This window comes from Aquarana catesbeiana, linkage group LG02, assembly GCF_042186555.1.
Source record: "Aquarana catesbeiana isolate 2022-GZ linkage group LG02, ASM4218655v1, whole genome shotgun sequence".
NCBI lineage: Eukaryota > Metazoa > Chordata > Amphibia > Anura > Ranidae > Aquarana > Aquarana catesbeiana.
Window position 1 is genome coordinate 387,827,664 of NC_133325.1, and position 13,736 is coordinate 387,841,399.

General features: G+C 39.5%; 1 protein-coding gene across 3 annotated transcripts in view; it reads right to left on the minus strand.

The window, feature by feature from the left end:
- The window catches only part of REPS2 (RALBP1 associated Eps domain containing 2), a 261,119-nt gene that overhangs the window by 120,728 nt on the left and 126,655 nt on the right, over positions 1–13,736 (minus strand). For all 3 annotated transcript variants that reach the window (XR_012241643.1, XM_073615186.1, XM_073615185.1), the window contains exons 9-10: positions 5,684–5,760; positions 4,578–4,655 (exon numbers count right to left, since the gene is read on the minus strand). Coding sequence is in view for 2 of the 3 variants with exons in the window: in XM_073615186.1 (XP_073471287.1) it covers positions 4,578–4,655; positions 5,684–5,760 (155 nt within the window). In the remaining variant the exon portion in view is untranslated. The remainder of the gene's footprint in view (positions 1–4,577; positions 4,656–5,683; positions 5,761–13,736) is intronic.

Sequence of the window (13,736 nt, forward strand, 5' to 3'; positions counted from 1 at the left end):
CCCAGAAACATCATTTCCTGCTTGTGTGATTGGCTCACCAATTTTCCCAGAAGTGTTACGCATTAAGTTTTGGAGTTATATCTGTGGATTGAGACTCCTCCTGTATCACAAGGAGGACAGCAGCATATAGCAGCGCATAGGTGCTCTTACAGAACCCAGTATTTCTGAGTAATGCATGTCTTGCCACAATCAGTTCATATATAAGTAACTCTCAGTAGAGAACAGGCTCCTCCAAATGCCAGAACAGCTTGCCGTACCCCACAAATTTACAAAATATTGGAAAATCTCAGTAGTTCTTTAGCAATCATTCTCTCTTATCCATAGAAATAGGGAATGCACTGCCTACATGGCAGGGAATGATGCCGCACCACAAAAGAACACTGAAATCTGCAAACAAAATCTGTGAATCTCTTAGCATTGTAGTGCTGCAAACAAGTAAGAGGAAATTTCCCACTAATGGTCATTCTGAGCAAAAGATATGCTCATGGTTTGACAAATTAAACCATGTGAAATGCTATTTTTCTTTTTACTTTGCATGAACAACAACATTTTTGCAAGCACCACTGTTTGCGGAGTATCTTATGCACTCCATTGATGGTGTTGGAGGTATGCCACTCTGCAAATGAGAATCAGAGGTGAATCAGATTGCTTATGAGAAGCAGTGGTGAATAAAACAGATTCAGCCATCAAGACAAATATAAGAAGCTCAGAGGAAATTCATAGGAAACAGCACTACCCATATCAGTGAAGCAACCAAATTAGATTACATTTTATTTTTTTCACGGTAAAGTTTAAAAAAGAAAGAATTTTTTTTTTTTTTTTTTTTTTTTTTAGATTTAGAAATCAGTTTGTAATGTACTGCTGTATGGATGGTTTAAACTGAGACTTTTAATCTTCTTATTTATTTGTAACCTATCTCTGTAATAGCAGCCAGAGGGAACCAGTCTTCTGCAGCTTCCAGAATTCACTAGACTGCAATTGCTATTTTAACTAACATTGCCATCTGCTGGTGAAGGTAAGGTCCCACAGCTGCTAACAAGGAGACCTACAGTGCCTTGAAAAAGTATTCATACCCCTTGAAATTTTCCACATTTTGCCATGTTACAACCAAAAACGTAAATGTATTTTCTTCAGATTTTATGTGATAGACCAACACAAAGTGGCACATAATTGCAAAGTGAAAGGAAAATTATAAATGGTTTTCAATTTTTTTTACAAATAAATATGTGAAACGTGTGGTGTGCATTTGTATTCAGCCCCTTTACTCTGATACCCCTAACTAAAATCTAGTGGAACTAACTGCCTTCAGAAGTCACCTAATTAGTAAATAGACTCCACCTGTGTGTAATTTAATCTCAGTATAAATACAGCTGTTCTGTGAAGCCCTCAGAGGTTTGTTAGAGAACCTTAGTGAACAAACAGCATTATGAAGGCCAAGGAACACACCAGACAGGTCAGGGATTAGGTTGTGAAGAAGTTTACAGCAGGGTTAGGTTATAAAAAAATATCCCAAGCTTTGAGCATCCACAGCTCAGGAGGGAGAATCGGTCCAAAGGACAACTATTAGTCGTGCACTCCACATTGTTGAAAAAAAGCCATAAGAAGTCCCATTTGCAGTTTGCGAGAAGCCATGTGGGGGACACAGCAAACATGTGGAAGGAGGTGCTTCAGTCAGGTGAGACCAAAATGTAACTTTTTGGCTTAAAAGAAAAACGCTCTGTCTGGAGAAAAACTAACACTGCACATCACCCTGTACACACCATCCCCACCATGAAACATGGTGGTGGTAGCATACTGTTGGGATGCTTTTCTTCAGCAGGGACAGGGAAGCTGGTCAGAGTTGATGGGAAGATGGATGGAGCCAAATACAGGGCAATCTTAGAAGAAAACCTGTTAGAGTCTGCAAAAGACTTGAGACTGGCATGGAGGTTCACCTTCCAGGAGGACAATGACCCTAAACATACAGCCAGAGCTACAACGGGTTAGATCAAAGCATATTCATGTGTTAGAATGGCCCAGTCAAAGTCCAGACCTAAATTCAATTGAGAATCTGTGGCCAGACTTGAAAATTACTATTCACAGACGCTCTCCATCCAATCTGACAGAGCTTGAGCTATTTTTTAAAGAAAAATGGGCAAAAATGTCACTATGTAGATGTGCAAAGCTGGTAGAGACATCCCCAAAAAGACTTGCAGCTGTAATTGCAGCTAAAGGCGGTTCTACAAAGTATTGACTCAGGGGGACTGAATACAAATGCATCCCATGCATTTCAGATATCTATTTGTAAAAAAAAAATTAAAAGACCATTCATTCTTCCACTTCACAATTATGTGTCACTTTGTGTTGGTCTATCACATAAAATCCCAATAAAATACATTTATGTTTTTGGTTGTAACATGACAAAATTTCAAGGGGTATGAATACTTTTTCAAGGCACTGTATGTACAATAGATACTACACCGAGGGCCAGAGAGGGCATTTCAGTATTTCTTTGATACCTCTTGAAATCTCTTGAAACATTTCTTCTACTCTCAATTTAAACATCTGTAAATTCCAACGCTTTCCTAAAGCGGTAGTTTAGAATCTAGAAAGGCGTATTTTATAACAGTCTTCTGTACTTTTTCTGCAGTCCCCTATGTCATTTTAAATACACCTTTTTTTTTAAATGTAACTGTCATACCAATATAATAACTTGTTGCTTATTAGAGGACCAAGAAACAAATATGAAAGTAACATGCACTATTCATCTATCTCATATCATTAAGTAGTAGTTGAATGCGTTGTTACCAGTGAGATGTGACTTGACCAACATGTGCTCAGAAACCAAACTAATCAAGATTTCCCATCTTTTCTCTGATCCAAGGTAAAAAAACAAAACAAAAAAAAAAATGGGAAAAAAAAAACAACCTACTGGATAATTAAACTGGGACGACAATACTTAACCTGGTACTATAATATGTACTGGAACCCAAAACATGAGGTATACCCACAGGACTGCTGTTAGAAATCACAGCCACTCCCCTCCAAAATATTAAAACAATATTTTTGCTAAAAAAATACACTTAAATCATTATTAGCAGATATGAACACAACTTAACTTACAAAATTCCTGCTAAATCTAAAAGATAAACCTGTATTGATATTATAAATAAAGCTCTGTATGTGAATAAAGTTTGTACAGCTGCTGTGTCCTCATAGTGTAACAGGAGGCTCCATATGTACAAACAAACCACTTATTCACACTGTATGGGCCAGAGAACCTGTGTGAATGAGCCTGTATTTTTTAAATTATTTTTTACAATTACAGGGGGTCCCCTAGTTACAAACATCCGACTTACAAACGACTCCTACTTACAAACGGAGGGAGACAACAGGAAGTGAGAGGAAATCTACCCCTAGGAAGGGAAATTCATTCCTGTAAGAGCTATTATGGGGAAAAGGTACCTCCACTGATGCTTTACCACCAAGGCTTGTTTCCACAACAACCCAAAATTTTCAAAATCCAATTGTCATTGGGACAGAAAGTGAGGTGAAATCTTCTGAACAGGGGCACACACAGCAAAACAAACATTACAGGGGTGTTAACCCTTCCCTATGCTATCCAAAAAGCTTAAAAATAGTTTTTTTGGCTGGAGCTACACTTAAAAAATGTACATGTTCCGACTTACAAACAGATTCAACTTAAGAACAAACCTACAGTCCCTATCTTGTTTGTAACCCGGGGACCCCCTGTAGTTTTTTTCTTCACATTTAAAAAAAAAATTATATCTATTTTTTTTTACATTTTTATTATATATTTTTTTGTTTACATTTTTATGTATTTATCACAACGCTGGGGGGGCTTTTGTGAAATATCAGGGGCCTAAACAGACCCCTGATATCTCACTTTTCTGACAGAGAAGGAAAGCTGGGACATACTGTACATTCCTCAGCCTCAGCTGTGTAGAGGCTCCTGTTCATTCACAAACTGAAGCATAGTAAACACCGTTTACTGTGCTTTAGTTATGAATGAAGACAGTGAGTGATTGGTACATTTACAAGGGGAAGGGGCCAGTAAATATTACATATTTACTGGCTCCTCCCCCCACTCTCCATCCTGAAAGGAGCAGTGGCAGCCGGGGGGAGAGAAGTGAGGGGAAGTTGGAAGCACTGTGAGGCGGAGGGGGAACAACACAGAGGTGCCAGGACAGCCGGGGGTTAGAAGATAGTGAACAGAGGATGATCGGTGTAGCAGAGGTGGAGGGCTGCCAATTACAGGAACTGATCCCCTGTGTGTCTCTCCCTGCAGGAGCTGGAAGCGGAAGAGAAGATGACTTTCAGCTGTTGCAGGGAGAGCCACACAGGGGATCAGCTCCTGTATTAGCCTTCCCAAAGCACCAATCATCACCTCTTCTGCCAACATCCAATTCCCCTGTTGCCCAGGCCAGGAGGACTAGTGCTACCCTCTTATCAGCGGCTCTGCATGACCATCGTCAAAGAGTTACAGTCATGACTTTTTTGAAATGAGAATAGCATTCACATAATAAACATAATATAAATCAAGTATAAAAAAGACAGAAACAATAATTATTACTAACTTGCTCAGTGTTACTGGTTTCCAAATCAAAGACAATTAGTGGCTCGGCGTTGGCTGGATCTTCACGGACAGTTTCTAGCTGATTATAACAGTAAATACAAAATAAGAACACAGTAAGATTTTACAATGTATTTTTACATTCATTAGGCTTCGTGCACACAGGCAGAAAAAACATACTTTTAAAAGCATTTTTATTTTTTTGCACATTGTGGTGTTTAGATTTGTATTTCAGAGCAGAATTTAGGGTATAAAAAAATGCCCCAAACCTGCATTTGGAGAGAAGTGCATTGGCATAATTTATACACATACATGCATAAATGTACATGTATGTGTGTAATTTCAGCCTAGTAGCTAGAACAAATGAATATTCTAACTACTAGATTGAAACTACATGCATACACCTTGAACACATAAATATACATAAATACATGCATCAACACACGTAAATACGCACCAGACTGAGCATTTTTTACACTAGATTTTTCCACCAGCTCATGGCAGAATGATTCAGCGCAAATGGGATTATTTCCATATGCCAGAGTGCATGCAGTCTTGTACTGAACATAGTAATATTAATAACACAAAAGAAACCTGTAATACTGACAATGCTGCTGGAGTACTAACTCTGGTGCTTGATGCAGCATATGTCTACATGTAGTATGTACAGAATTATGAATCCAAATTGCATAGAACGATGGCATGCAGCTATATCAACTCAGTGGCAGATTTAACATTTTAACTGGTAAAGTACATTGGCTTTTTAGGTAGAACTACCAACATAAAAGAAAGGAAACTTGTCATTAGAAAAACAGGGACGTGCCTTTTCTGAAAATGCTAGTTGCTTGGCTGCTCTCATTCAGACCCTCCTGCTTTAAAACAAGCAAGCAGATGAGGAATTCCAACATTTCCCTGACTTTCTTGATCTACAAACATGTTCCAGGTCAGTGACTTGTAAAAGAGTGACACAGTAAGTTAGAAAAACTGCCAGGCAACTAGTATTTTTTAGAAGAAGGCCAGCTCCAGAAGAAGCCATATTCCTCTGCTTCCTGGTAAACTTTAAATGTACAGATTTTTGCATATTTGTATTTAAAAAACGTTCTTTCTCACCTCTTTTCTAACTGGACAAACTGTGCTTGTTCCACGATACGCTTCATACATACCATCTGTACTAGGCTTCAAAGATGCTGAAATTAAATCAATATTCATTACTTGATTTTTTCAAATGCAAAACAATGTTCTGTATGAATGCATTTGAGCACAAGTAGGAAAAATCTGCACTTTACACACACCTACATTTTACCAAATTTAATCTCCTGTGGCTCCAATGCATTTTGTCCAAATTTCACTCAAGTAAATATAAATTTCAGCTAAATTGGTTTTGCCAAAGACAAAATTAGATAACATTTTCTGTGCAATGCATTGATGAATAGAAGTCAATGCAAGCACAAATTTCACTCAAATTCCTCTAAAGTATATTTAAAGTTGCTATCCGTCGCTATTTCTGAACGACCTTCTTTTTTACAGACTGGGGCACACAAGAGCACTTTCCGCATCATCCTTATCTGTGGATCAGGACAAAAGCAATTAGTTTGCTTGGTCAATATTTCCTCTCTAAACTGCTGTCCATGAATGTCAGATAACAAAATAATCACCTTTTGTCTATGGGTAAAGGTAACAAATAAAACCACTCAATGAACTGCTAACGCAATGCAGGAAAATATGCTGTGGCTTGAGGGAGCTGAATATCCAAGTTCTGGGCTTTAGCCCTTGAATGCATAAGGCCCTAAACGCAAGTACCAAGCAGAATGGCTTTCAGCCCCATCCAGCTGCAAAATATTTCAGCCTGTCATAGACTTTAACAGGCTATAGGAAGTGGGGCTGAGCACTGCACCAGTGTCTCCCAGGGGCACTAAAATGCTGGCCCTGCATACACAGCAGCCAGATGCTCCATGTGCAAGAAGTGTAAAGCCTCGAACACACGGTACGATTGTTGGCCAACCGAGCGTCTGATTTTTGTCTTAAGGGCGTGTGCCAGGATCTTGTCTTGCATACTAACGTTACATAACTGTCGTGCAACAAACACAAACGTAGTGATGTACTACGAGGAAATTCAGCTCTTGAGTGCCACCCTTTGGGCCCCTTCTGCTAATTTCGTGTTTGGTGAGCATTGATTCCGAGCATGTGTGTTTGAACTTTCGACTTTTGTGTGACAGATTTGTGTACCGACCATTCGAAAATCTGACGTCAAACCATTGTCCACTGAAAATTTACTAGCCTGTCATCCAACATTTGTTGGCCAAAAGTTGGACAACAATTGTCAAAAGGAGCGTACTAACGGTAGGATTTTAGGACAACAGTCTGTCAGCAGACAATCCCATGCCAAAAATTGTACCGTGTGTACGAGGCTTAACTCATTCATATATTTCATTTCCATTATGAAAATATCATTATTTAATATACCTTCCTATCCATTTAGTGATGCCAGCAGCATAAGGATTAAAAATACTCAATGTTGATTAGGGGGTGAAGTTCCTCTTTAAACAGATATCATTCCCTCGTTTTAAAGCTCCATTGGTAGTAAATTGTGATTTCCTTAGAATGCCCTGTACATGTACTTTCTTGTGCATATGATCATACCTCCTAACTTTCTGACATAAAAAGAGGGATACCTTTTTAGCAGAAATGATGTAGGCATAATGGCCCTTACACACGATCCAAATATCGTACGAAAACTGTCGTCCGAGGAAGAATCGTACGATTTTCGAATCGTGTGTACACTACTTTCGAGAGCCGATCACGACAGTTCATCCAATATTATTCGATCGGACAAGCACGAAAAATTTACTTTGTACGATACCAGATCATACGATTTTCGTTTAGTCAGTATAGTTGTCGTCCGTAAATACAATACAAATACATTACAACACATGACATCACTTCTGATTTTTTTTTCTGACGTACGAGAATTTTCTTGACTTTATTTACCTATTCAATTTCTACTTGCGACTATTAAGCGAAAAAGGTCATATGATCTGTTGTACGATATTCGGATCGTGTGTACGGGCCATAGGACACCCCCCCCCCCCTCTTTATGCGGGCCATGAAGAATGAATCAATCAAAAAAGATTGATTTTAAACCCACAAGTACAATTTTTTTTACAACTGTCTTTGCTTTATACTGTTTTTAAGGGCTCATTCACACTCACTGCAATGCAGTGTCTAGTGTGCGGGTGCGGTCTGGCCGAGATCAACGCAGTGGTGATGCACTGATCTTGGTGCATCACATGGTTTCCTTTTTTTTTTTTTAACCAATTTTATTTAGATGTCACACAGACGGCTCGTGAACTGCTGGTCGTGCATTGCGTGGCAGTTTATTGCATGCATTTTACTGCATATTTTATAGACATCCAAAGATCTGACTAAAAAAAAATAGGGAAAGACAAGGAGGAAAGAAGGACAGAGGGATTTGGTGTGGAAAAGTTGGGAACCACTTCTACCAATTAGAGAACACCAACTACTACAGCGATTTACAGAATCCTCAGCAGATCTGCGGATATAGGATATGCATGGTTACAATGAGCCACACCGGCCCAATATAAGTATGTAAATTATGGTTCCTAAAGTTCAGATTTAAAGTGTAAATATAGCCAAAACTTTTTTTTGATACAGTAGGGAAGGATCAGAAAACCTGTCAAGTTTTTATTGTTATTTGTGTAGGTAGATTTATAATATTCATAATATTTGTCCTGAGGACTTGCTGAATGCGAAAGAAAATCTGAAATTTTACAGTTGTCACCAGAAGACACCATTTTGATTTAAAAAAAAAATGAGAGGAAATACCTAATTTCCAGTTGCATGTCTAGGACAGGAGGTTAAAGAAAATCATCGCAACAGGGAAAAAATAGACAAGGGCTTACCGTTCCCTACTTTAAAACGGAAAGGAAACAAACCAAGTCGGTATTTCATAAATGTCACTTTATGATAACATGTAAACCGTCATGCAATGTACACATTATATCCCTTTTGAATATTCTTGAAACAATAAAAAAACGATTGATGATCAAAAAAAAAAAAAAAACTGAAAGGAAAAAAATGTGGCTATGCCTGGACTTTAGGTAAAATCAAATTTATTGCTGCTATAAAAGGTTTACGACATATTAAAGCTGAAGTTTAGCAAACAAAAAATAAAAAATTCTCTACAGCTTTATGGACCTTAAAGCGACATTAAAGCTTTGTTCTTTTTTAAAATTAAAACAACATACAGTTCTGTGCAATGGTTTTGATCCTCTTCTTCTGGGGTTTCCCACCAGCGCTCCAGGCCTCTCCTCTTTGGCAAATGCCCCCATGGAAAGCAGCTTTTTGAGCCACCCTGTCTGACTTTTGACACAGACTGGGCGACTTGGCCCCACCCCGTCAGAGCATTTCATTGACAGTAGCGGAAGCTAATGGCTCCTGCTGCTATTAATCTGTCGAGGGAGAGGGGAGACAGTGGTGAGAGCCAATGCTCTCATGCACATTGCTGGATTGGATCGGCTTAGGTAAGAATAAGAGGGGCTGGTACACAGTACACAGAAATGCAATTATTTTAGTAAATATATACAGCTAAATACCTTTTCTTATCAGCAGTATATAGCAGTGTTGTCAGTTCTATCAGTTCCTGATGAAGCTTGTAGAAGGAACTTTCATACTGCACTAAGCTGTCCTATGAGGCTGCAGGGCTCCTTACCCTCTGTCTGGACATGTCTGGACAGTGCCAATTGGCCCTGTACTAATCACATGCACTCTCCCAAGAAAAAGAAAAAACCTTTCTAGCAATACACACCAAACCGAGCATGTGTAGCCTGACTCCAAAGGTTCTGTCTTATCCAGGCTTGTCCAGGGGGACAGTGCAGGGAGGGAGGATCAAGCAGCCTTTTACACAATGCAGAAGATTAACCCCTTAGGTTCCACAGGAAGTATAACAAGCATGCTTTACTGCATATAAAGACTGATTTTACTGTTGTGGGTTTAGTAACACTTTAACAACCAGTAATGAAGTATGTCCCATGTCTGCCAGGCAGCTAGATCCTGTAGAAATCTGTGCAAAGATACTGGTACTATTCCTGTCTCTAAACTTCTGGCACTGCAATAATTAAAAGCTTTGAGCAATATGATCTCAGAATGAGGGAGAGTCAGATGAATGAGAGGATCTCCCCCATGCAGTGTAAATAATGAAATAACTTTTTTCAGTGGAAGAGGAGGAGGTGGGTCCCAGTCAGACTATCTTCACTGCTGTTCTAATCAAAGCTATTAACCTTCACAGCACCAGAAGTTTGATACATATCAACCACTTCACGCAAATCGCTGTAACTGTACGTCGGTAATTTGACGCTAAATACTGTGGTTAAGGCAGTAGCTAGCTGCCATAACCATGGTATTTTCAGGTACAGCGTGCGGTTCTCTTTTAGATAAAAGTGGTCTCTGTGGCAGATTCGCCGCAAGGTCGCTTTTATCAGTGGCGAGAGAGGGGCTCCCCCCTCCCGTCGCACTCTGGTCGTCTCCACCGATTATCGGGTTCATTGGTAGCAGCAAGGACATCGCGTCGTTCCCCCTCTAAGCCTGGATGCCAAGTGAGGGAAAAATGGCCCCCACTGGGTTCCATAACATTTGATGGCGGAAGCGACGTCAAACATCACTTCTGCCCAATGCTCTTAAAAGAGAAATTTTATTATTTTTATTTTTTTAAATGACATTACATTTTTAATTTTTTTATTGCATTTACAGTATCTCACAAAAGTGAGTACACCCCTCACATTTTTGTAAATATTTTATTATATCTTTTCATGTGACAACACTGAAGAAATGACACTTTGCTACAATGTAAAGTAGTGAGTGTACAGCTTGTATAACAGTGAAAATTTGCTGTCCCCTCAAAATAACTCAACACACAGCCATTAATGTCTAAACCACTGGCAACAAAAGTGAGTACACCCCTAAGTGTAAATGTCCAAACTGGGCCCAATTAGCCATTTTCCCTCCCTGGTGTCATGTGACTTGTTACAAGGTCTCAGGTGTGAACGAGGAACAGGTGTGTTAAATTTGGTGTTATCGCTCTCACTCTGTCATACTGGTCACTGGAAGTTCAACATGGCACCTCAAGGCAAAGAACTCTCTGAGGGTCTGAAAAATAAAATTGTTGCTCTACATAAAGATGGCCTAGGCTATAAGAAGATTGCTAAGACCCTGAACCTGAGCTACAGCACAGTGGCCAAGAGCATACAGTAGTTTAACAGGACAGGTTCCACTCAGAACAGGCCTCGCCATGGTCGACCAAAGAAGTTGAGTGTCATAGCGTCATATCCAGAGGTTATCTTTGGGAAATAGATGTATGAGTGCTGCCAACATTGCTGCAAAGTTTGAAGGGGTGGGGGGTCAGCATGTCAGACCATACGCTGCATGCTGCATCAAATTCGTCTGCATGGCTTTCATCTCAGAAGGAAGCCTCTTGTAAAGATGGTGCACAAGAAAGCCTGCAAACAGTTTGCTGAAGACAAGCAGACTAAGGACATGGATTATTGGAACCATGTCCTGACGTCGGATGAGACCAAGATAAACTTATTTGGTTCAGAAGGTGTCAAGCGTGTGTAGCGGTAACCAGGTGAGGAGTACAAAGAAAGTGTTTCTTGCCTACAGTCAAGCATAGTGGCGAGTGTCATGGACTGGAGCTGCATGAGTGCTGCCGGCACTGGGGTGCTACAGTTCATTAAGGGAACCATGAATACCACCAGGTACTGTGATATACTGAAGCAGAGCATGATTCCCTCCCTTCGGAGATTCCAACATGATAACAACCCCAAACACACCTCCAAGACACTCACTGCCTTGCTAAAGAAGTTGAGGGTAAAGGTGATGGACTGGCCAAGCATGTCTCCAGACCTAAACCCTATTGAGCATCTGTGGGGCATCCTCAAATGGAAGGTGGAAGAGCACAAGGTCTCTATAAGCCACCAGCTCCGTGATGTCATCATGGAGGAGTGAAAAAGGACTCCAGTGGGAACCTGTGAAGCTCTGGTGAACTCCATGCCCAAGAGGGTTAAGGCGGTGCTGAAAAATGATGGCCACTCAAAATATTGACACCTTGGGCCCAATTTGGACATTTTCACTTAGGGGTGCACTCACTTTTGTTGCCAGCGGTTTAGACATTAATGGCTGTGTGTTGAGTTATTTTGAGGGGACAGAAAAATGTACACTGTTATACAAGCTGTACACTTACTACTTTACATTGTAGCAAAGTGTAATTTCTTCAGTGTTGTTACATGAAAAGATATAAAAAAATATTTACAAAAATGTGAGGGGTGTACTCACTTTTGTGAGGTACTGTAAGTGTAAATATGAGATCTGAGGTCTACAAGGGACATTCCTTGTAATAGGAATAAAAGTGACTCAAATTTATTTATTTTTTTTAAAGAACAGTGTAAAAAACTAAAATAAAAAGTAATATAAATAAGAAAAAATGTGCCTGCATATGAAAACGGCGTTCAAACCACACATGCACTTACTGACATGTATGGACGGTGTACTGAGCTGTATGTGTGCTTCACTGTATTTACTGATATGTAAATAAATGCATTCTGTATGCAGGCCAACTAATCGGCTGGCCGATTATTGATTATGAAAATAGTTGACAACTATTTTCATAATCGATTAGTTGTCAATTAATCGATTAGTTGTTTCGGCCCTACATACAGTGACCACTATATATCATAACCAGTAAAATGTGTCTGTTGTTATATGAGAAGAAAAGAAAATGCATTACAATGTAAATGCATTTAGTGTATTTCTATGTCTTTGTGGCAGATTTTCTGTGTGAATATCACTACATCGACTAGGCCATCATACTCCTGTGCAGCTTGTGATGTTTCAGAAGCAGTTTGTTGCTGTAATTCTTATTCCAGGCATGAAGCCATTAATGTCTGCTCTTGAAAATTGCAGCCCAGCACATTGGCATCTGTAAAGCTGTGTGATGTTTTTTTCTATACTCATACACACTTTGCTTAGATGGTATCAATCTGGATTTATTGCTTTTGCAGCAATTTGTAGAACCCATTCATCATATTATCCTTCGGTTGTATTTATCACATGCCTCTAAAATACTAATACATTGTTCTAGTTACACGTTGGCGAGGAAAGCTTTAAAACAGTAGCATCACCACAGGTGTAATCAATACACAAATCCCAGTGAAAAGTGGCAAGAGATCATATGTTCCCATCTTGTTAATGTATAAGAATCAGAAATTAGACCACGTTTACAAACACAGAAGGCACATGTTTTATTCATATCAACCAATAATAATCCAACTAGTATTTTTCCAATGTAAAAAAAAAATATATATATATATACAAAAGCATTGGGACACCTGCTTTTACACACACATAAACTTTAATGGCATCCCAGTCTTAGTCTGTAGGGTTTAATATTGAGTTGGCCCACCCTTTGCAGCTACAACAGCTTCAACTCTTCTGGGAAGGCTGTTCACAAGGTTTAGGAGTGTGTCTATGGGAATGTTTGACCATTCTTCCAGAAGCGCATTTGTGAGGTCAGGCACTGATGTGGACGAGAAGGTCTGGCTCGCAGTCTACGCTCCATTTCACCCCAAAGTGTTCTATCAGGTTGAGGTCAGGACTCTGTGCAGGTTACTCAAGTTCCTCCACCCCAACGCGTTCATCCATGTCTTGATGAACCTTGTTTTTTGCACTGGCCCAAATCATTTGGTGGAGGGGGATTATGGAGCGGGGTTGTTTTTCAGGGGTTGGGCTGCTGAGAGGAACACCTGAGCAGCAAAAAATATTTTTTATTTCAGCTGCTGTGTGGGGTAAGCAATCAGGTTTTTCTAGATAAAAGTACTCCAAGCCTATACCTCTTTGATACACAAGAACATATTAATTTATAAGAGTACAACTAAGTTTATAAGTACAAGAACTAGTATAATAAGTATAAGAACTAAGAAGTTGTCATGATATTGTAAGCAAAATTTTGGTGAAGAGAGCTTAATGTGGTTCTAATGGCTTAAGTTTTTTACCCTAATACATTCTCTCCATTAAGGTAAAAAAAAACCTCTGTACCACAGGATACCCCCTGCACCCCCTTATATTTACATGAGCCCAATCTCGATTCAGAGCT